This window comes from Diplotaxodon limnothrissa, linkage group LG1, assembly GCF_057381915.1.
Source record: "Diplotaxodon limnothrissa isolate DT_005_m linkage group LG1, D_limnothrissa_male_GT1.1, whole genome shotgun sequence".
NCBI classification, from domain to species: domain Eukaryota; kingdom Metazoa; phylum Chordata; class Actinopteri; order Cichliformes; family Cichlidae; genus Diplotaxodon; species Diplotaxodon limnothrissa.
In genome coordinates, this window is record NC_140596.1 from 3,081,838 (window position 1) to 3,106,359 (window position 24,522).

General features: G+C 43.0%; 3 protein-coding genes across 3 annotated transcripts; 1 reads left to right on the forward strand and 2 right to left on the reverse strand.

Annotated features, from left to right (window-relative positions):
* Positions 1–464: 464 nt before the first annotated feature.
* Positions 465–6,894, reverse strand: LOC146639249 (WD repeat-containing protein 88-like). Its single transcript, XM_085351258.1, has 11 exons — positions 6,805–6,894; positions 5,540–5,650; positions 4,438–4,526; positions 3,568–3,631; positions 3,254–3,392; positions 3,047–3,176; positions 2,653–2,840; positions 2,072–2,154; positions 1,911–1,979; positions 697–795; positions 465–590 (listed from the first exon to the last, which is right to left on the reverse strand). Exons 1-11 carry the CDS (start codon positions 6,892–6,894, stop codon positions 465–467), a joined length of 1,188 nt encoding a protein of 395 aa, XP_085207384.1.
* Positions 6,895–9,715: 2,821 nt separating this feature from the next.
* Positions 9,716–12,100, forward strand: LOC146639250 (uncharacterized). Its single transcript, XM_085351091.1, has one exon. The coding sequence runs from the start codon at positions 9,716–9,718 to the stop codon at positions 12,098–12,100; it is 2,385 nt and encodes a 794-aa protein (XP_085207217.1).
* A 927-nt stretch (positions 12,101–13,027) lies between these two features.
* Positions 13,028–18,185, reverse strand: LOC146639251 (uncharacterized). The gene is made up of 5 exons (XM_085351102.1): positions 18,133–18,185; positions 15,907–16,016; positions 13,802–14,193; positions 13,196–13,340; positions 13,028–13,062 (listed from the first exon to the last, which is right to left on the reverse strand). Exons 1-5 carry the CDS (start codon positions 18,183–18,185, stop codon positions 13,028–13,030), a joined length of 735 nt encoding a protein of 244 aa, XP_085207228.1.
* Positions 18,186–24,522: the final 6,337 nt, after the last annotated feature.

The following is a 24,522-nucleotide window of genomic DNA, read 5'->3' on the forward strand; positions in this document are numbered from 1 at the left end:
TGAATTCTGTACTTCAATAAATCATATTCGCTTCCTTCCTTGGACCTCTCTTTATTGATATGCTGTGTAACCACCTACGTGGGTCAGCTGGACACATCCTGGAGAGCTTACACAGGTGGGCAACTTCGAATCACCACACGCATGTCTTTAGTCTGGGAAGGACCCACAGACACAGCAGAACATATGAAGTCCATCCAGAAACACCTCAGACTGGATTCATGAGCTTGGCAGCGTGGGTGGAGGTGGAGGTGATGTAAAGCTTATATGAGCCACCAAACACCTGGGAAGCAGACAGATGTGTGACTCCAGACTCAAAGAACTTACACATTTATTTATACAGCAGCATTATCAGAACCAGGATTACAGAGTTTCATACTCGGAATCATTTTAACATCAGATTCGATTTTCGGTTTAAAAACTAGACCTTGCAAAACTTAGTACAACATTTCCTCCTGCGCAGGAAGTCATGTAAGCAGTGGCGGCTGCGGTCGGTATCTGGGTGGCGATTTGAGGCGACAGAAGACGCACTGCGTGAGCAGCTCTGAGGTCAGCAGTCTGGACACTGGGAATGGCTTTCCACACTCTTCACACTGCAAACACACACAGTGTCGTCATCACAGACCACCAGCAGCTGTGGGGAGTCTAAAACATTTAAATCAGAGAAAAAAGGACACAGGATCCATGAACGACTCAGACCTTGAGGATGTGAATTCCCGCTCCCTCCGCGTTCCTCTTCTTCATGACCTCTGGGATTTCTTCCATGTTCTCTATGTCCCACAGCCGAACAGTCCCGTCCTGCAGAGACAGACGCGGTGAAATTGTTGTCGTCGTCTAACAGAGTTTCAAATTCAACCTTCAATATTTAAAAATGATATGTGCCCCAAAAACACCTTCATCTTCATCAGGAAATGAAGCAACAAACTGAGTGGAGAGCATCCTCTGATCCTGACAGAGGGTTGAATTGCACTGAACTTCACAGCCATGAGCTGCAGTCACGAGGCTTCAAATGTGACTCTGTTATATAATTACTGACACTGAAGGAATCACAGCTTGAAGATGGTCCTGGAGTCCAAATGCAGGTGAACGAGAGATCTTTCCATCAGTCCCACATGGTGATGTGACCCTGCAGCTAGTTTTCTTCATTGTGACAGATAGGAAGGAACTTTGACTCCACCCGTCCTGGGCCCATGATGCTGCTTACAGCTGACCAGCTCAGAATACAAAACAAACACACCCTTTGGTGTCTTCACCCACTTCTTGCTCTGACGTCTTTCTGTGAAATGTGCCGGCATCAGAAAGTTTCTGCATGACCTGTGTTGTTCTCAGATGACGCGCTTTGGTCCGTCTCTGCTAAATATCCGCGTGGACGTCAAACTCTGCTCTGATTGGGCTGCCAAAATACATGAAACCTTCAGCACGTTCCAGCTGTTCATCACTATTAGTCAGACCTGTGTGGCGTTATGTTGATTTGCTGCCTTTTCTTAGTACTGATGTTGAGACCATCAGCCTTGGCATCCTGGCTACGTCTGTTTGTCCTGTACCTGGTTACAGGATGTCTTAGGTGAGATGCAGGAGACTAAACACTGTTTGCTTTCCAAATTTCCATAAAATGTTTTTTAACATTTCTCTGGTGAATTATCAGAAAACAGATTAAACATCCAGGGTACCAATGATATTGTAACATCCAGACCCTGCAATAAAACAGAGAAACCCCCCTGTGAACAAGCACTTTGGTGACAGTGGGAAGGAAAAACTACATTTTCACAGGAAGAAACCTCCAGCAGACCCAGGCTCAGAGATGGTGAGCACGGTGAGGGTGAGGGGAGAAAGACAGGACAAAAAAAGAAAGAAAGAAAAGCTCAAGGAGCAAAAACTTCTGGCCGGGACTGTGAGGGAAAATACTTGTGAACCTTGGAGGAAGAAGCCACCAACTTCCCGTCAGCACTCACTGACACATCTGTCACCCAATCACTGTGGCCCTGATGGGGGAAAAAGCAAAATCAGGAGTTAAGTGTCTAAAAGAACACGACCAGAAACATCAGGATGTCTTCACACAGCCGAGTTTAATCACCTTCAGCACGAGAGTCTGAGAGAGAGACGACAAATCCCAGAGAGCAACAGTCCTGTCGTAGGAGGCGGACACCAGGAGGTTCGCTGAGGAAACACAACAGGAAGTGATTTTATTAGGCAAACATTATGAGGAAGAACTGAGCATGTTCCAGTACCTGCAGAAAAACACATCAGCTCATCAGTGAGCAGTGCTTGCTTTCTAAACATAGTAAACAGCATGACGGACTCTAAGGTGCTGACATTTCTTACAAATCTTAAGCTGTGCAACCACCAGAGGTCTAAACCACCTGACCTCTGATCCTTTAGAGGTCTGCTTCTTAATGAGGGCAGAAAACATGCTTACAGCACACGACACGATGAGCTTTGTTCATTTTCATTATTAGCTAACATCCTAATGCATAAATAATTAAATAGTTAAAAATACACATTAAAAGAACTCTTTTGTCCATACGTGGATTTAGAAAGTGTTCATCGAATCAAACTCCGCCTCTTGCTCGTAGTTCAGCACAAATGTTACTGGAGAATCTGAGGACGTCAGCTGAGGACACCTGAACAGGAATGTGCCTTGCTCAGAGGTCTCACCGTCAGCAGCGGCGAGGCAGCAGGCACTCACGCTGCCTGCGTGGCCTCCCTGCAGCGGCGTCCCGCCGTGAGATCGGAACCCCCCCGCCTGCAGGTCCCACAGCTTCAGCGTCTTGTCCCACGACGCCGTGCACAGGAAGTGCCCGTTGCTGGTGAAGCAGCAGGCTGAGACGACGTTTCCATGGTTACTGATTGCGAGAATGTAAACAAGAACAAGTGCACAGGGGGCTGGTCTGAGGGTCTGAAAATTGTCATCAAACTTTTGTGAATCTGATAAATATCTGAGACTTCAGAGTGTTTTGGATGAATCATTTTGTACCGTCTCACACTGAAGACAAAAGCCACACAGCGGGAGAGGAGCTCAGAGCATCTACAGGTCACTGAAATGCTTCACCTGTCGATGGACACGGTGGTTTTCTGCGCCCGCAGGTCCCACAGTTTGATGCTGCGGTCTGCAGAGACGGTGGCCACTCGCTGGCTCTGAGGGTCGAACCGACATCGAGTGATGCAGGAGCGGTGAAGATCTGATCAAAGCAAACACACGCTCACTGACGCTCACAGGAGTATTATTGCCGACCGGGCAACATGTGACCTGTCCTACCGCTGACGTGGTGCAACATCTGTCCGCTGGCGGCGTCGCAGACGGAAACGCCATTCTGAGGATTTACAGCACAAACGACCAGCCGGCCGTCGGACGAGGAGCTGCAGGAGGTCAGCAGGCCGAGCTGCCTCGATTTCCACTGCGACAAAGATCATAAAAATGAGTCAAGCTCAGAAAAGCAAAAAGACCAAATTTATTCCATGTGTGTGAAAGAGCAGAAACACGTGCTCTGAACCCAGCGCAGAGAAATGTGTGCAGCCAATCACAGGAAGGTTGCTGGTTTGAAACTCCAGGAGCGTGACGGCAGACGTTACCAGAGTGAGTCCGGTCTCCAGGTCCCAGGCCACCATCTTCTTATCCCAGGACACTGTGACCATCCTGACACACACAGAGCAAACGTTTCATTCACAGCTGCACTCAGGCTACTACATGGACGTTTCTGCATTGTTGTTTTTTGTGAACTCTGTTTTTTTCATGTTTTTTTCATCAGCGTGAGAGATTACATGAAGCCTTACGGGTCCATGGACGATGAATAAGTCATCGATTAATTCACAAAGATGTTTTTTCCTCAAAGAAATGAAGAAAAACTTTTCCTAACAACAATCTTTTCCTGGTGCTCTGCTTGGTGGCGTGCTGTTCCAGCAGGTCCATAGTTGACTGGGTTTTTATTTTATTTGAACAACTTTATCATCAGATAAAGGTGCAAAAATTGCTACTGTTTGTTTTACAAATCTCAGAAAGTCAACTTTTACAAGTCTACTTGACTTTACAGTCTTGGTAACAGCGACTCTTCACCAGCTGGTGGAGCTTACAGTTCCAGTGACAGTGACGGGGAGCTCACGGGAACTCATTTTTCCAAATATTCAGACATTGCAGTAATCGACTACAAGGCCAGCTGCACAAATAACTGAAAAAATGTTTTAATGTTGGCCTGTACACCGCCACCTTCTAACGCTACTTCTGTAAATGTTGGCAGAAGTTCATCTCACCCTTTCTTTTACACCAAATCACTTCTGCCTCACTTGAAAAGACCCGACAGCTCAGCTTTGACCAAGACAAAAGGAATACAGGTGGAAAGATTTTGGCTTCCAGGGCATAATGTTTGCAAAATTCAAAAGAGAAATCATCTGCTCTCAGCTGCAGGATCATAACCTAGCTGAATTTAAAGCTAATGTGGAACCCACCTGTTGCTGTTTGGGATCAGAGCACACTCAGTGATGGCTTTACTGTGAACTCCATCAAACGTCCTCAGAGGCTGACAGCTCCCCACATCCTACACAGGTCAGAGGTCAACCAGGAAGAGTGAATATGGAACAACCTTCTGATGATTTATTCCTAAACTTTCTGTGGAATGAATTCATCAGAAAACTGATCTACAGAGAGGCTGTTCAGTCAAACACAGATTCTGAGATTCTACAGACTGATGTGGACACACAAAAACACAAATACGAGGCTTTTCTCTCAGGGTTTGCAGAAGAGCATCTCTCAGCACACAACCTTGAAGAAGATGGGTTAAAGTAGCAGACCACACGGGGAGCCACGCCTGTCCGCTAAGAACAAGAAGCTGAAGCTACAGTTTACACATGCTCACCAAAATAAGACGATAAAAAAAACTGGAACTGTCTGATCTTCTGTATTTCTAGTTGGGACATTGAGACGGTGGGATTGATCCATCCTGCCTTGTGTCCTGATTTCAGGCTGCTGGTAGCTTAAGAGTGTAGAGTTACGTTCACTTTGGCACACTTTGGTGTCAACTTAGCAACATTTAAACATCATTTAAACTCCACAGCATACCCGAGTGTTGTTGCTGACTATTTCCATGCCTATTTGACCACAGTGTACCATCTTCTGATGGCTCCTTCCAGCCACAAAGCTCAAATCGTCTCACACTGGTTTCTTGAACATGACGATGAGTTAACTGTACTCCAACAGCCTCCACAGAACTTTGGGGATGTGGTGGAACAGGAGATTCAAAGTACAAAGTATCTCCTGGTCGCAGCAGATGGCCGCCCCTCCCTGAGCCTGGTTCTGTCGGAGGTTTCTTCCTGTTAAAAGGAAGTTTTTCTTTCCCACTGTCACCAAAGTGCTTGCTCATAGGGGGTCATATGATTGTTGGCTAGGATCTATCTTACAATATAAAGTGCCTTGAGGCGACTGTTGTTGTGATTTGGCGCTGTGTAAATAAAACTGAATTGAACTGACATTAGAAACTCGAGTGTAAACCAACCCTAAAATCAAAACAGGCACATCAACTCATAAAAACTGCCGACCATGACAGCAGCTTACCCAGAGGACAGCGGTGCAGTCTGAGGAGCAGCTCAGGATGCAGCGATTGTCGCAGCAGACTCGAGCTGTGGTCACAGCATCGTTGTGAGCTTGCAACACCTTCACTGGGACCTGCAGACACAGATTATACAGCAAACTAGCAGAAGACCATTGAGGAGCAAGACAGAAGACTGACATCTACTGTACAAAGAACATCCATGCAGTGGTTGCCCAGTATAATTATGGACCAGCTTCGGATAGCAATATATTTTGGGCTATTGGAGCTCAAATTCTAAGCTTTGGTTTTAAATGAATGCTTGTTTTGCAATAGCTGAGAGAACAGGAGAAAGTGGGATCTTACCGCACATAGAACCCAGACAGAGAAATAGAGGTAAGATTTGGTGCTGCGGATAAAAATATAGAGTTGATGATGTGCATTTCCCTACTTTAAAATGAGGGCGGAATGGCTTAAAGCCAGTTTGCATGTTTGGCCCTCCCCTCTGACTCACTCAATGACCCGTGGCTGCCCTACCACCTAAAAGCCTTTTAGGTTGGGGTTTCTGGGTCTTACTGTCCCGTGAAGGTCTTTCTTATGTCCCCAGATGATTTTTAAGGGAAACTTTCCTAACCAGCTTAGAGCCATCAATGTCAAACATGAAATAAAGGCAGGCTAGTGCAAGATAAGCCATTTTACCTGGTTTTGCAATACACATGCAACTCTGCCCATCAGTGTCACTTTTACAAATAGTTTTCAGACTCATCTTACAACATTAATCTGCGTATAACAGTCCACACTGACAGCACAGATTTTTAAAAATGATTTACAGATCCTTTATTATGACGCTCACGCTGGTGAATCCTAATTTTGAAACGTTCATTTGGTTGATCCAGTGGCGCCTTGAGGCCGTTCACTAATCTGCCCATGTTTCTATGAGCTCTTCTTATGTTTTGTAAATGAAATCTTAAGCTCGATAAAACGTCAATACATCAAAGATAAAAGTAGCGACCTCAGTATTGCACTGTACTTAGACTCTAGGAATTGTAATAGTGCTTTACTATTACCTGAACTTTATAATAACTGTTACAGAATTACTGGAAGTTACAGAATAAATATGCCTGCTCCATCTCAGTCAGACTGTCGGGATCAGACGCTCTAAAATAACTTTGTTCTCGTGAAGCGCTTCAGACCAAGAGACAGGATGCAGGATTCTAACTTTGCACAAACCTCACATGCAAGTGAACGCATCACGCTAACGTTAGCCACCGAGCTAACCGTTTCGGTTTACCTGAGACTCCCAGCTCCACGCTCCTCTCTCCTCTTCTCCGCCTTCTGAAGGCTCCTCCGCTGACAAAGGGTCGATGTTCCTTGACGCCATTTTTCGGTACAAATAAAACTTGTCGTTTAGCCAAAAGCCACATTAGCTGATGACAGTTACCGTGGCAACAGCCTCACAAGCGAAATTTGGTGCATTCGGGGGCGGTGGGAGATAAGATAATTAGTTGATAATTCGATTTTTGATGGAAACGGAAACAAGCAAAATGCGCACGCACTTTGACAGTTAATGATAATTATACTACTGTTTAACACCGCGTGTTTCAGTTTGAGTTAATCTAATTATGGTTCTGTGAAATAACACTCAGTGATTTTCAGAGTTCAGTCAGACTGATGTCAGAGTTATGTCCGTGATCACCACTGTATGAAAGCTTTAGTCACATTTAAGGGCAATATCACCAAAATACAGTAAAAGATCTCCTTGAATGTTTCAGATAAAATGGAAAATAGACTCATGCAGTAAATATTCTTTTATTGGACAGAAAACTGTGCAGTATAATTTACTTGAGATGTTGAAGATATGAGAGCATTAAACAGGCTGATGTTTGGAAGAGGCTCTGACAGGAGAGAGATGATACAGAAACATGGCATCCTTATAAAATACTGACACACTTTATGAACGGACAACTTTTCACAGCTCTTTGAACATTTAAATGAGCTGCATACTTTCCCCACTGAAACCAGCACAATCCCTCTGTGATGAAAACAATATTTGAACTAAATGTACTGTGGATAAATCAAAGCATTATCAAAGTTGTCCGTGGTTCCCTTATTTTTACAGACTACAGAGAGCTGTCTGTTGTCCCCCTGTTCTCCTCTATATCTCTCAGTTGATGCTGGCTCCTTTTTCTCCTCCTCTTCCTCACACACTGTCCTGGTGTCTCATCAGGGGTGGAGAGCCTCTGTCACGTCTCACCTTCTCAATTCTGACTCTGGACACTTGCAGAAGGAAATCAACCATGGCAGTTAGCAACTAAAGCAGCACAACTAAAACAGGACACAGGATCCTGCAGAACATTGGTCTTTATAACAAAGGTGACAACTCAGGTTGTTTGATATAAGCCTGACAAAAACAGCAGAGAAACAGGAGGAGGACTTCTCCATCTACTGTCTCTCTCATTAGTGGTTTAAACAGGGTGAGAGCTCTTTTACGGACAAACTTCAGCACTGCATGGTTGAGTCTGTGTCCTCACCACAGTTCGCGGGCCACATATTTGGTGAACCGTCTCATACATGCCAACCCTCCCGACTTTTCCGGGAGAATCCCGCATTTCAGAGCCCCTCCTGAAAACCTCCCGGAGCCACCATTCTCCCGAATTTCTCCCGAATTTCAACCCGGACAACAAAATTGAAAAAACATATGGCAGAATTCATAGCGCGGCCCAGCCAATTCCAGTTTCCAACAATGGCGGCAGCTTGTAGTTTTAATATTACTCTTATTTCTCTTTCTGGGTCACAAAATAAACTTTGAAACTATTTTCAGGCGAGAATGTAGCTGTGTAAACTTCAAATCTCTGAGACGGCGAGAACACCGGACTCCCGGCACATCGTTTTCAACCCCCCGCGGTCTTTCGCTACTCGGGTTAAACAGGATATATAAGTCACTTCGATAACTTCAAAATGTTCTTGTTTGGCTTTTCCAGTGTTTTACTTGTTCGTGAGTAAATCGTTTTGGCTGAGATTAAAGTTACTCGATTCGATTAAATGTAACTTTATTAATCCCTCGGGAGGGGTCCTCTGGGGTTTTCACAAAGCTGAATAAACGTCAAACAGAAAACTGATTAAACAAAGTGTGAGACGGTGGAGAATTGACGCCAGCGCCCGGTTATATTTTAGACAGCAAGGAGCAGACGCAGTTTCACTCCACCGAGGGAGCTCGTGACGTACTACGCGGCTTTCTTTAGACCGCGAAGGCGGGTCCTCAGGTGGAAGCAGCCTCTGAATTTGGACACCCCCGCTGTTTCCGGCCAGCCAATAATAACGGTGACATTTAACGTATTTTGTCGAATAAATAAACACTGTAAAATATATTTGCCCCCCCCCCAACAGCCCTTTGAATGTTGGCAAGTATGAGCCGTATGCTCGGTGTTTCCTAAAACGTTAAAGCACGTTTGGCTTCACACTGACAAACAGACCCAGCTTCGGCACAAACCTAAACTAACTAACCGACCAAAGAGCCGCGTTAAGTGGCGATATCACTAACGTCACGTAACTTAGCCGAAGGTTAGCTAAATTTGACTTTGTAAGACTTTTTCATTATGCTAACATTTGTGATATGACTGCACTATGCTGCTGTTGTTGACTCCACCTAATTCTACAATTCTTTCATTATGCTAACATGTGTCCTGGTGTATATATGAAGTGAGATTAAAAACCCAGAACTAACTTTTAAGAGTTTATTTCTTCTCCGCTTCGACCGTCGGCCATTTCCCCCCAAAACGTCCTCCAACCTATGATTCCAATGAATCCTGGTGGGTCACGAACTGCTTTTAAGCATCTTGTCATCGTCGTTCCAACAGAGCGTGTTTGTTTTGATTCGTAGACCCCGAAAATGGTGCCGGGCTCCCACAATGCATTGCGGCGTGCCGTCAACTCCAAAGCGTCATTCAAATCTGTGAGCGCGGGCAAGGAATGCCGCCTCTCCGCGTGCGTTTCTTGTGACGTCAGTGGCAGATCAAAGGCGTTCGCGCTTGCTGTGACCTGTCAGTAACGTCACAGACAACCGAGCCTATAAATAACGGCTCTCAGACAGAAAAATCAGAACTGATGCTCATCTGTTTGCAAAACGTTCAGCAGTCGGCGCTCTGTAATACAAGAAAATTCTCACACGCTCAGACGAAGAAAATCAAATTTGTGACACAACAATGGAAACATTAAATGAAAATTCAATCGTGGTCACACCAGACCAGATTATCCCGCCAATCAACAGGTGCTTTGAAAGGCTCTCTGAAGTTCAGTGGAGCATTATAGAAAATGGAAAATGCGACTCCAGCATCCATGCCGTGCTCGCTGAAATGATTTCTGAAATCATTCAGATCGCCTCTGCCAGCATCCTGGAAATAGCCCTTCCTGTTATTCAGGAACCCATGATAAGGGAAGAGCTTATGGATGAGGGGAAAATAAGGGTGTCCCTCGGAGACTCGATCTCAGCTGCCATCGCCGGCGCTCTTAATGTCTCAAAACAGCAAGATAAGAGCGCTGACAAGCTGACGCTGATGGTTGAGGAAGAGATCTCAGAAAAGGTCAGCTCAACCATTGCACTGATTGAAAAAAGCCCCGATTTCCCAGTAGACCCCGCCGTTTATGTTAGCGGCAAATTTAGTAGTATTAAGAAACTACACCGCATGGTTTGTTGCGCTGCCTCATGCCTGAAAAGGTATGCAGCATGTAAGCTGCGCTGCCAGTGTGGGACAAATGGGTCTCATTCCAGTACAGAACGTACTGGTTCAAAAATATCAGTGCAATCAGCAATCGCAGAGATTTCTGTTATTCTGTCAACAAGGAGCTCAGATGGAGAGATGACAGGAAAAGATAAAGATGAGCTCCCAGAAGAATCACAAAGCCATATAAAACCCACTGCAGAAACACAAAGTATCCAGGCTCCAACCCCAGTAGAAATGGTTGCAGCTGACATCGTAGGTGAGATACTTGCTAACATGGATTCAAGCAGTGAAGAGCTCTGTGAGAAATGTAACTTACCCAAACCTGCCTTTAATGCAGGCTTAATTATCCACAAGGTGAGACACTTCTTCTCCAAATGTGTGCCATCCACCTCACACGCCAGGCTCAAAGCACGCAAACACAACTTTTCCATGTTTGCAAAAAAACAATTTGAAAAAATGAAAACAGAGCTGAAAAAAAGAATAAAGGCAAACAGGAAACATTTTGTTTGTCTACAAAACATTTGCAGCCACCCCAAGAAGGAAACTGCGCCCTCCAATGAAAGTATAGTTTTCATTCTCCCAGGGTCAGTACCTGAAACGGCTGCTCCCCAGAGTACAGAGGCTCATCGCTCCCCTTCTCGACATACGGCAAGCCTGGGAACCGCAATTAAACGTTCTTCTTCAGTCGACTTTAACGTCATTAGATCAGACGTTAATCAGTTATTTGACAAATTAACAAAGAAAGAAGAACTCTTCCTCATCGATAAGACCTTGGGGGACTTTAAAAATAGTGGGCATATCAGGAATTTTACGGAGGACTTAGTGGCAAACCTGTTTGATCTACTTACGGTGGATCGAGGCTATCAAATCCCCATACCTCTAATGGGTAGGTCCCTCTCAGACACGGTCATCTCCAGGACGCCACAATCAGTAGAGGGCTCAAAGCGTCCCATTTCTGCTGAAGTCCTCTATGTCCTCATAGATGACACAGTAGAAAGGTTTTTGCAGAAGCTTTTACTCTGGGTGGAGAATGAAGAGAAAGATCAAATTGTTCAAATGGACAAGATTTCTGGGGCCCTGGAAGACATCCACAACTTTATTAAAAGAACACAGACCACAACACAGGAGAAAAGCCCTGCTTCAGATGGCAGAGGAAAAGAATCTGATGCATCACTTCCAACACCAAAACCTGGGAGCATTTCTCCAGAAAAATGCTCTGTGGCATCTGAAAAACCACCTCGAACGCCAAAAACTGGGAGCATTTCTCCAGGTAGATGCTCTGTGGCATCTGAAAAACCACCTCAAATGCCAAAAACTGGGAGCATTTCTCCAGAAAAATCATCTGGAGCCTTGAGCCTGAAACACTCTCTCAAAGATTCCTCCAAAATATCAGAGATGGATTCTGTGTCAGGTTCATCTTCTGATGTTGAGAAAATTTCCAATGACCTTGCGTTGCTCCTTATCATGAGAGTCATCCATAAATCTAAACCTGAGACCCAAAAGTTTGCTGCTCGGATCGCAACTACTACAAAAGAAATAGACACGGTCATCAATCGTCTGAGCAATCTAATGCAGCCTGAACTCAGCAGCACAGCGTCTGCCACAAGTCTGACAAATGACAAGACAAAGTTCATCAAGAAAATAGCCAAACGCCTCATCAAGGAGTTTGGCTCCCCAGACAATGTCTTAAAGGCTTCGATGGCAAATGATTCATCTTTTGATGAGGCTCTGATTAGACATCTAAAAATCACTCTCGGAGTCATCCCGGGTCCCCCAAAGACGTCCAAAATATCCAGGTTTTTTTCTGCGGTGGGAAAAACATTGCTAAAACCCTTCAGGTGGTTCACTAAAGCCAGAGATCATTAAAATGACCATTTTGGCTTTTCCCACTGCCCTGCTTCTTTTAAAATCTTGAAGCAGACTTTTAGCACCAAATCCTTTTTTTAAAAACATCACCATAAAATTTTGGGATCAGCCCTCAAATCCAAATTTTAGAACTGTAGTTCACGCCATCTCGTCTCCTTTTGATTTCCATCCCCCCAACCGGTCGCAGCGGATGGCCGTCCCTTCTGAGCCCGGTTCCGTTGGAAGTTTCTTCCTGTTAAAGGGAGTTTTTCTTCCCCACAGTCGCCTCGTGCTTGCTCAGAGGGGGATCATTTGATTGTTGGGGTTCTCTGTAGTACAGTAGGGCTTTGACCTTACAGTACAAACAGGGAGGAGACTTTGGCTTGATTTTTAAAATATCTAATTCGGCATGAAATAAAAAAAAAATCCAAATTAAAAATGCATTCCAAGTTTGTTTGTGTTTTTCTTCTGTTGTCAAATATGTAGAAAGTGTTACACGTGTGATTTTAGTCATTTTGCATCAGTTTGTAGCCGACGTGTCTGTTTGTGATCATCCTGCATCTGTTTTTGTCTGATTCGTGTCTTAGTTTGGTCAATTTGCATCACTTTTGTGGCCCAATTTAGTTGTTTTGCATGTATTTGTGGCAAAATGTGTGGACGCTGTTTGACGTTGCTATGTTTTGTCTTAATGCTTCACTTTGGTTGTTTATGTATGTGCTCATTTTGATTCTAGATGTAGACCTGACATCTGAAAATTAGCACCTAGCCCACTTCGAACATTTTTTTTAGTCCAAATAAAAAAATGTTAATACATTTTTTTTTATTTCGCCAACCTTGTAGAGCAGTGGTTCCCAAACCTTTTTTGCTAGGCCCCCCTTTGTTTTACAAGAAAAATGTTCGCTAAAAATATTATTAGCCAAAGCTTTCACTGGAAGTCAGTTACTGGTGTCAGGCCAGCTCCCACTTCTTCTTTTGTGTTACTTCTGCATATAAGTATACACAAAGAGACATTGAGACCTGAATCACAAATAAAAGCCACCTTCAAGATTAACAAACACTGTTTAAAGAGCTCCGTATAAACTTCTGTGTGCAACAAGGCCTCTGTAGCATCCAGACCACACTGATCTAGGTCTTCTTGGTAGAAGAAGGTGTTTCCTTTTTCCAGATGTTTAAATGCCAGCCTCCCCAGATTCAGAAGAAATTTCCTTTCAGCCATCTCACTTGTTTCATGTCCCCCCACATGTTTGTTCCCCTTCTTCATCTGAACCAACAAGAAGTGTGAGTACATGTCAGTCAGGGTCTTGGGCAGCTCTCCTCTCTGCTCTGTAGTCAACATGTGCTCCAGAACTGTAGCAGTGATCCAGCAGAAGACTGGGATTCTACACATGATGTGGAGGCTCCTGGATGTCTTCATGTGGGAGATGATTCTGGACAGCTCTTCATCACTGAATCTCCTCCTGAAGTACTCCTCCTTCTGGGCATCAGTGAAGCCTCGTACTTCTGTTACCCTGTCAACACGTCTAGGAGGGATCTGATTGGCTGCTGCAGGTCGGGGAGTTATCCAGACGAGAGCCGAGGGAAGCAGATTCCCCTGGATGAGGTTTGTCAGCAGCTGGCTGACTGATGACTTCTCTGTGACATCAGACAGCAGCTTCCCGTTGGTGAAATCCAATGATCCAAGTCTGCTTTCATCCAGGCCGTCAAAGATGAACAAAAGTTTACAGACAGCCAGCTTCTCTGCTGTGACCTTCTGTAATGTTGGAATGGAAAACATGGAGCAGCTCCAGAAGACTGTACTGCTCGTCTCTGATCAGCGACGCTGTTGGTCAGAACCACTCTGATGGGTCTCTGTTGGTCAGGTAAGGCTTTAAAGGTGTCGTGACACCTGACTGTAATGTCATCAAGAGCCTCCATCTTGGAAGCTGTCTCCAGCTGCATCACCTCATGTTGGTTATGAACGTCTTCATTCTGTCCCTCTGTGATGTAGAGCTCAGTGTAGATCCTGTTCGGGAGGGTTCCACTTCCTGTATTATCAGTTTCTTCAGTCACACTTTCAAACCTCCTCCTCAGACTGGTCTTATATTCTTCTAAAACCTCTTCCAGACTCGCATCTGCTGATTGACAACAAGAAACCAAAAAGAATGAAATGTCTTTAGTGTGTGAAACTGCATGAAAAACAGACTTTTATCTTTTGACGGGAGGGATGGGAATGGTGTTAAGCATTGTAAATTGTAAATAAGCTTCAGAAAATAGTAAATCGTGTAACATGACATTTTCGGCATTAAGTTATAACCAGTGTGTGACTTATTTAAAACATTTTGATTCATAATCAGAACCTTTTTTTTGTCACAGCAGAGACAAGAAGCAACTGTTAAAAATGTTCCTAATGAGACATTTTAAGAGGAGGGAAAATCCCCCTCATACTGGCTTCACATCATTGGCTCCCTGTTAAATCCAGAGCTGAATTCAAAATGCTTCTCACATAAAAAGGGCCATAATAAAACAGCCCCATCTTATCTGAGAGGCCTCACAGTATCATATCAGATAGATGGAGCACTTTGCTCTCAGCCTGCAGGTTTTATCCTGCCCTCCTCCCCTCATTCCAACCAGTCGTGGTGGATGGCGGCCCGTCACTGAACCTGGTTCCGTCTCAGTTTTCGACTGTACAAAGAGAGAGTTCTTCTTTCTTAATGTCTCCAAGTCGTTGCTCGTAGGGAGTTGTCTGAGGCTTTATTACTGAGGCTTTACCTAACACTATAAAGTGCCTTAAGGTGGCTGTTGTGACTTGGTGCTATATGAATAAAATTTAAGCGATAGCAGAAAAGCAACAAAAACTGTTAACCCAAGAAAATAATGGAAGGAAATAGTTCTGAATATGCTTAATACGCGAATCCTCATCTTATATAGTTCATGTAATCTGCTACATGTAATTTCATTCAGTGTGATGTTATATGTAATCTGTGTGGGAAAAACGAGTTATTGTCGTCTTAGTGAGCTCTGTGGGTCAGACGTTTCTGGCTCTGTACGAAGAGAGGGCTCGTGAGCGCGCTCCATTTGTTCTCCATGTGATCCTTTACTCTCTCTGTGCTACTGCGTCTCTTTGCCTGCTGTGCTACACCCTGGGATTACTGTTGCTGTTGTTTGGCCATTTACATGATTCTGTTCTTGTTGTACAGTAGCTGCTTAATAAAGTGTGTACATGAACTCTGCTCTTCTTTAGATGATCTTTTGTTGAGTGTTTTTTTTTGTTTTTTATTTCATCTAAAAATCTACAAATGACCAGCTAAACTTTTGGCCCAGCAGCACACGCAGCCATACAAACTATTTCATTTTGAGCTGCTGCTATGAAATCAGAGCCAAATGGAAAAGCCTGCTGCAGCGTTTTTCACTCTGATTTTCTGTTTGTATTTGGATTCAGCCAGTATCCAGTATTTTGATCATTTATTTCCAACAAACAATTGAATCCTTTAGTTTCCAACACAATACCCAGTTTGCATCAGTATTGATCTCCAGCATGTTTTTCTCCGCGTGAGAGCCATTATGCTTTCAGTGTGTTCCTCTGATTGTTTTGAGTAGTATATATTGAGGATTGCCTGATATTGTGAGCAGGTGGGGAACATGACAGCTGAACTTTAGCAAACCAGGTGAAAAATAATTAAGACAGGAAGTAAAACTAACGTGAGACATGAAAGGAAACAACATTCAAAGTAAAACAGGAAAAAAACCTATACCATAAAAAATCGAATGAAATCTTTTTCATGCACCTACAAAACAAGAAGTCAAGTTTTCAAAAATGTGTTCATCAGCACACGGATACCGACTCTTACTTTGGACAGAGACGCCACAACTGGTAGCGACTGAATCCTCTGAGACATCTTGACCCAAAGCACAGCAGGACAACTGCTCCTCCTCCTCCACACCAACATCACTGTTCTCTCTGAGGACACAAAGGGAAAATTATTATTACCAGTGCAACTGTCAAAGTGACCAAAGTGACTCACACGCAGGTGTTTACAGTGCATTCATCTGTAGTGAATAGTGAAGCACAGTTCAAAAAGACAACAGGACGAGTTGATGCAGGAACTTGCCTTAGTTAAAGGTACAGCTGCACAAACTAAGTTCAAACCTGATCCTTTTCTATGCAGAGCTCTTCTCTAAGGTCAAAAGTGTTCTCCTCAAGGTTTCCCACCCAATGACTGCTTTCAGTTTGTCACGTTAGGTGCAGTGTGGAAGATTATTCCACGATCAATGGTCTTTGATCAATGATTGTTGATCAATGGTCATGACAATTTGCATATTCATGATCAAGGAACTGACGTCACAGCCAGTGGGCTGGTTTCAGTCATTGTACAAATGTACTGTTTATAAGACTGGAAAGCTGCAGTCAGCTGTGTGTGACCACCCAACAATTTATCGTTGATGGAGTTCATCTTGTTCCAGAACAAGGAAGGGAAAATGCAGCTTTTTCCCTTCTGCTGTCTTTCTCGAACTGAGCAAAACTATGACGTGGGAGAAGTGGAACTGCTAGCTGGCGGGAGGGAGCAGAACACCTGCTCATTGTTCATCGTTTGACTGACCACAAGCATCTTGCATATCTCACAGCAGCCACTCAAGACAAACCAGGTGGGCCCTCTCCTTTGCTTGGTTCAACTGTGTTATGATCTATAGACCCGGCAACCCAAAACGAGAAACCCAACACTTTGTCCCGTCAATTCTCAACTTCTGATGCCACGGCAGAGGAGACCATTATTTTCCCGCCCTCCTGCATTGTTTGTTTGCTGTACTATGAGATTGAGTCATTTTCTGCAATGCATAGCGGGACACATGTCCCAGATGTTGAACTTCACATCATATCATGCTTTGTAGATACTTGCAAATCTCTATAATATTAAAGCTTGGCATTCTACACAAAAAAGCTATGAAACCCTGAAAAAGAACCAGCTGTTTTTCTGTGTTCTTTAAATTAATATATTGACCATTATTAGCTGCAAAGGCCTTTGAAACGGATTTGCACAGGGCAGATGTATTCAGGTGAAAATGTATGACTATATTATGCCAAGCTTTTGAGGATCTTAATGTCTTTTTCCTTTTTGGCAGTTTTGTTCGCTGACTGTGGCAGATCAATACTGAACTACAGGTTAAAAGTCTTCATATAACAGGAAAGTTTTTCAGCTGCATTATTCACTTGGAAACTCAATCTCTGATTTTCAGAATCCATTTGTTCCATTCCAATCATATTACCAAATCATACACTTTTGTTGTTGTTATAAATGTTATTTTGGTTTTAGCGACAGCAATTCTTCGCTTCTTTTTGACTTTTTAAAGATGCATCTTGTGGGCTTCAAGTATTTAGAGTTTCCATCCAAACTTCTACATTCTGAAGCCTCTACAGCTCTGAAGATATTCAGAGATGCTGAACCAAACAACCAACCGTGTCTTCTAAGCCTACATTTTATTTCTTTTTAGTTTGATGACAAAAAGTAGCCCCTCAATCAGCCGTACATCTCTGGGCTCAACTCTAAAGTCCAACCTCCTCCTTAGGTTTGTCCTTAAGGCTAAAAGTCCAAATTCTTGAGACGTAACAAAATTCAGTTAAAATGAAGTCTTCATTTTAAACTAATCTTACAAACCAATACCAACTAAAAATTGGCAACTAATATTACCAAAGTCACTTTGACTATTCTCATAAACTGATCGGACTGCATTCATTTTATATATAAAGCTCCAGTCACCTCAAAGTGTTACTGGGCACTGCGCTGGTATGGAATGACTGATAAACGTCTGTACAGGTGTTTTTGAAGTAATAATCATCATAATCTCAAACTTCCAGGAGTAAACTCCACTGACACCAAGTCCACCTGTTTGTCCACATTCTTTTAAAGATTTCAAAGTGAAACTTTTTGCACGGATACTGTGGAATTTTCTCTTCTTCCTGTTAAACCAGTCCTCTCCCACTCAATCTTACTTGTCCTTTTAAACTTGTAATTGTTTCTACATACTGATTTCACCTATGTTCTCTATTTCCTTCGTGTACATTAGAGACAGTATCTTACTTTGTGTCGGTCACAGACAGACGGCTGGATCCTGGAGACTCCAGATCACTCATCTTCAGTCAGTCTGAGAGAGAAACCAGCAGTACTGACTGTGAAAGGAGAACCAGAATCATGGTGAATCTCTTTTCAGGAGTCACATCCAAGACTGACAGAACAAAAAATGAAACACACTCATGGTCTCGTAAAAAGTGACTGTGAGGAGAAGGAGGCAGGCCTTCATCAACACAAATCAAACAATTATTAATTAATTCGATTTTTGATGGAAACGGAAACAAGCAAAATACGCACTTACTTTGACAGTTAATGATAATTATACTACTGTTTAACACCGCGTGTTTCAGTTTGAGTTAATCTAATTATGGTTCTGTGAAATAACACTCAGTGATTTTCAGAGTTCAGTCAGACTGATGTCAGAGTTATGTCCGTGATCACCACTGTATGAAAGCTTTAGTCATATTTAAGGGCAATATCACCAAAATACAGTAAAAGATCTCCTTGAATGTTTCAGATAAAATGGAAAACAGACTCATGCAGTAAATATTCTTTTATTGGACAGAAAACTGTGCAGTATAATTTACTTGAGATGTTGAAGATATGAGAGCATTAAACAGGCTGATGTTTGGAAGAGGCTCTGACAGGAGAGAGATGATACAGAAACATGGCATCCTTATAAAATACTGACACACTTTATGAACGGACAACTTTTCACAGCTCTTTGAACATTTAAATGAGCTGCATACTTTCCCCACTGAAACCAGCACAATCCCTCTGTGATGAAAACAATATTTGAACTAAATGTACTGTGGATAAATCAAAGCATTATCAAAGTTGTCCGAGGACTTCTCCATCTACTGTCTCTCTCATTAGTGGTTTAAACAGGGTGAGAGCTCTTTTAAGGACAAACTTCAGCACTGCATGGTTGAGTCTGTGTCCTCACCACAGTTCGCGGGCCACATATTTGGTGAACCGTCTCATACATGCCAACCCTCCCGACTTTTCCGGGAGAATCCCGCATTTCAGAGCCCCTCCTGAAAACCTCCCGGAGCCACCATTCTCCCGAATTTCTCCCGAATTTCAACCCGGACAACAAAATTGAAAAAACATATGGCAGAATTCATAGCGCGGCCCAGCCAATTCCAGTTTCCAACAATGGCGGCAGCTTGTAGTTTTAATATTACTCTTATTTCTCTTTCTGGGTCACAAAATAAACTTTTAAACTATTTTCAGGCGAGAATGTAGCTGTGTAAACTTCAAATATCTGAGACGGCGAGAACACCGGACTCCCGGCACATCGTCTTCAACCCCCCGCGGTCTTTCGCTACTCGGGTTAAACAGGATATATAAGTCACTTCGATAACTTCAAAATGTTCTTGTTTGGCTTTTCCAGTGTTTTACTTGTTCGTGAGTAAATCGTTTTGGCTGAGATTAAAGTTATTCGATTTGATTAAATGTAACTTTATTAATCCCTCGGGAGGGGTCCTCTGGGGTTTTCACAAAGCTGAATAAACGTCAAACAGAAAACTGATTAAACAAAGTGTGAGACGGTGGAGAATTGACGCCAGCGCCCGGTTATATTTTAGACAGCAAGGAGCAGACGCAGTTTCACTCCACCGAGGGAGCTCGTGACGTACTACGCGGCTTTCTTTAGACCGCGAAGGCGGGTCCTCAGGTGGAAGCAGCCTCTGAATTTGGACACCCCCGCTGTTTCCGGCCAGCCAATAATAACGGTGACATTTAACGTATTTTGTCGAATAAATAAACACTGTAAAATATATTTGCCCCCCCCAACAGCCCTTTGAATGTTGGCAAGTATGAGCCGTCTGCTCGGTGTTTCCTAAAACGTTAAAGTACGTTTGGCTTCACACTGACAAACAGACCCAGCTTCGGCACAAACCTAAACTAACTAACCGACCAAAGAGCCGCGTTAAGTGGCGATATCACTAACGTCACGTAACTTAGCCGAAGCCCAGTCAACACACATATGTGGGGCCCAAATAGGGAGCAGCAGGGCTAATATTTGGGGCCCACTTGGGAAACCCAACTGGGGTCCAGCTAATTTTGTCCTCAGTTTCCATGGTGGCCCCAAATGTGTTTTCCTAGATGGGTTTATGCTGGGTCCCAGATAAGCCCCAAATCAGGCCCAGTTGAAAAAAATATGTGGGGCCCAGATGGGTAGAAGCAGATCTGATATTTGGGGCCCACTTGGGGTACCCACCTAGGACCCAGCTAATTTTGTCCTCAGTTTCCATGGTGGCCCCAAATGTGTTTGCCCAGATGGATTATTGATGGGACCCGGATGGGCCCCAAATCAGGCCCAGCCAACAAATGAGTATGGGGCCCAGATGGGTAGAAGCGGGTCTGATGGTTGGGGCCCACTTGGGTTACCCACCTGGCACCCAGCTACTTTTGTCCTCAGTTTCCATGGTGGCCCCAAGTGTGTTTGCCCAGATGGAATTTTGGATAATGTAAGTAAGCTATAATTTAAATCACCTGTACAACAAAGCCAGTTTATCTTTTTTATTAATACTGATTACTATGAAATTTTAAAACAGTATGCTTTTTTATATAATACATTTTTTGTGTGGAGAACATGTTGACAAAAATGTCCACAGTATACACAAAACAATAACAAATAAATGTTATACAGTTTAAAGGAAAAACAAATGCAGCAAACCACAGCTTCTCACTCATTCACCAATCCATTGGTCCTGAAAGAAATAAAAAAAAAAAAAGAAATTAGTGCATTTTCACAAACAAAATCAGATTTGCGATAGTACTGAAGTTGTTTTGGAGGTTGTGCTGTTCAAGTTGTTTGACCTCCTACATTGAACTCTTTGAAGACCATGAGTATTCATGGAAACAGAAAAGCTATTTACAAAATGATTTACCAAGTAGGCACTCAAAAATTAAATTAATGTGAAATATTTTACCTTAAAACATTTAAGACAAATGTTTAAAAGATGTCTACATAGTTACAATGATAACTGGTGTTGTGGGCTGTCTCAGTGATTGGCACAGAGCTTAGAACAGGCAAGTGGTTAACCAGTTTTTTGCATGGTACAGCACCTCATAATGAACACAAAACAAAATAGTAAAATGTAACAAGGGCTACATCTACCAAGGAGAAAACAGATTCCACTTCTTGAGGTGTGTGCCAGGCGGGCGCCAATAATTTTCATGTAAATCAAAAATAGGGCCATCAGATAAATCAGTGTGTTACTAATTACACTGGAAAAAATAGAGGCTGGCTCTGGAGTTCCTGGAGCTTATTCACATTCTGTGAGCAACCAAAAAACTGTTTAGTGAGAGACTTCTTCAAGTATGCTACAAGCCAGAAAGAAACGTGGTCAATCCTGCCAGCAGCCACCAACCTCCAGAACAACATGAGCTGATGGTTTCATCTCCACAATTTGTACAGTCTATCTAAACCACGTGTCAAAGTCAAGGCCTGCGGGCCACATCCGGCCCGGCATACATTTATATCCGGCCCGCAAGATCATTTTATATAGATGTACTATTATTGTTATGCATGGCCCGGCGATATGAGGCGCTAATAATATACAAACTACAGATCCCATAATGCACCGCTGAAGCCTCCTTGCTGACTGCTAGGCTAACTGGGAACATTCCCGCGTCAATCAAGTCAAACTTCTGTTATTGCGAAGCTAGCCGCTCACAATGGTGGAGAGAAAAGTTGATTCTGAATGACTGCAGCTGTAGTGAGCATCCGTTATTCAAACATCAACAAAATATCTTACAACTAATGAACTTACCATATAGCACTTCAAAAACTTTAAGCCCTCGAAATTCCCGCTTTCCATGGCACCCAACGAAGTTATATTGCCTGGAAAGAGCATTGTCCATAATGAAGGCCATCATTCTTCTTGTGGCTTCATCAACAGTGCTCCCTCTGATCTCTGCCACAACAGAAACCTTAGGACACGCAAGGACAATAATTTTACTGACAGTAGTACCATCAGTCACACCTAAAAGAAAGCAAGCACAGCTACACAGTAATTAGGCTCTATAATATTGATGCTAATTGACTGAGAAAGAGTTAGGTGTCAAAAGAGAGTGATATTATACCCCTTTCGTCAAACGCAGTGATTTATGACCCCCTTAATTGATTTATGACCCCTAATTAAATTATCCCCTAATTAAATTATTCATGAGCTCCGGAAGTAGGAAGTAATTAAATAATAAAAATATGATATTCATAAAAATATGATATTCATAAAAATATGATATTCATAAAAATATAATTGATTATTTAGAAAGTTTCTTATATATCAAAATAGCATTCTTTTATTTCTTTAAGCAATTAAATTTTTATTTTTATTTTTTTTTTATGCTCAAAAAACGCCATCTGGTGGCGGGTCAGTGTGTGTGTGTGCGCGCGCCCGAGGCTGTGTGTCTGGGCGCGCGGGGGCGCGCCCGTGTCTCCGGACCGTGCTCTCTCGGGCTCCGTGCTCATGTGTTTAAAAATGTATTAACCCATATTAAAATTGTTTAGTTAAACTTGTGCTTTTGTAACGTTCAGTATGGCCACAAACACATGCTGCATGCCTTGGGGGAAAACTTTATTTAGATTTATATGCATTTGTAGATTAAGAATAAAACTCATACTCAGAAAAAATTCGCGATCCCCTAACCCTCCTTAGATACATAAGCAGGGAAAACTCCTTAAAAAACCCTCCGCTATTTCTCCAAAACCCTACAATAACTTGTTAGGGTACCCCCTCTATTCCCAAAACCTTATATTCGATAACAGGGAAAATCCTGAAAAAATCCTTAGTCTTTTTTCTCAAATTCAGCGCCCCGCGGCTCCCTTCATGCTCAGCCAAACAAAGCCAAAACTCCTTTTAAAAATTTCTCCGCGATTTCTCCAAAACCCCTAGAATAACTTGTTAGCTACCCCTCTATTCCCCAAAAAAAAGCGCTATAATCCAAAAACATTGGGAAAGCTCCTTACTCTTTTTTCTTCAAAAACTTGCCTCTTGCTAGCTACCTCTAACCTCAAATCTCGTGGTGATAGATCCTTCTCTGTGGCAGGTCCCAGACTTTGGAATAGTCTCCCCTTTAATATTAGATCTGCTCAAACTCTTGAGCAATTTAAATCTTTACTAAAGACACACTTTTACGCTCTGGCTTTTAACACATTATGACCCAAGCATTTTGGATTTATCTGAATTAGTTAGTATTGTTTCAATTCTTCTATTCTATTGTTTCTATTGTTATTATTGTACTGAATTAGTTAGTATTGTTTCAATTCTTCTATTCTATTGTTTCTATTGTTATTATTGTATTACACTGTAGTTTTTAATTTTATTGTTATTGTTAAGCACTTTGTGCAGCATCGGCTGTTGGAAATGTGCTATATAAATAAATCTGACCTTGACCTTGACCTAAAATTCTACGCAGAGTCTAAGTTCTACCTCGCTCTTAATCGCACCGACCCGCAACAGCTTCCAGAGCACAATTTTTTCCTGCTTGTTCGCTCCCCGCTCTGGTCCCGAATGCGCTGCTTACCTCGTTTGAAAATTCCCCCCTTAGACCAACTCCGCCTCACTGCGCCCCGCTGCCAATCACATAACCCTTGCACCGCTCCCTTCGCACCCCGGTTAGCCAATCCGCTCCAGCTCTGATTTTACGATCTCCCGCTGATGTTAAGACTATCTTCGAACCCCAGAAGAGATCTGACTTCAGACGTATCAACAACTGGCGCCGCTCAGACTGCTTGCGAGTTCGCATAGGGAGCGGCCGATTTCAACAGCAACTTGCGTCTCTTTCCTTATCCGCATATCATTCGGTAAGTGTTAATCTTCCTCTCTAACTACATTTTTGCATTTTCCTTTTTACCATTCTGTCAATCCTTTCATTTAAAAAAATAAATAAATATCACAATGGTTTGTAACAGGTACAATACACCATCCATCCATCCATTCGCCTCCACTTATCCTTTTCTCAGGCTCGCGCGGTGCGCTGGAGCCTATCCCACGTACAATACACTTTAAAATATATATAAGCTCCACTTTTAACTCCCGTAAAAGTTTATACATTACATGTCTACATCACCTATCATGGCCTCATCGGGTATCTCATATCATCTTGTTATTGTTATGTTATGCTCCTTTGATATTTTGCTAGTTTGCGTGTTTTAAAACTCTTTTTGTTTTTCTTTATATTTTTAGACCCAGATGTGTTAACCTGATCCCTGCGAAACACCAGCTCTGCGTGGATTTTGACCGCGAGTGACCGGATGTTGTTTCCGGCCTGAGGTTGCCTGAAATGCCGTGAGGCTCGTTTGAAAGATTGCGCCCGAGACCAACTCCGCCTCCAAGGCATGCCTACCTTTAGCTGCCACCAGTGAGATATCAGAGCCGGGCTCCA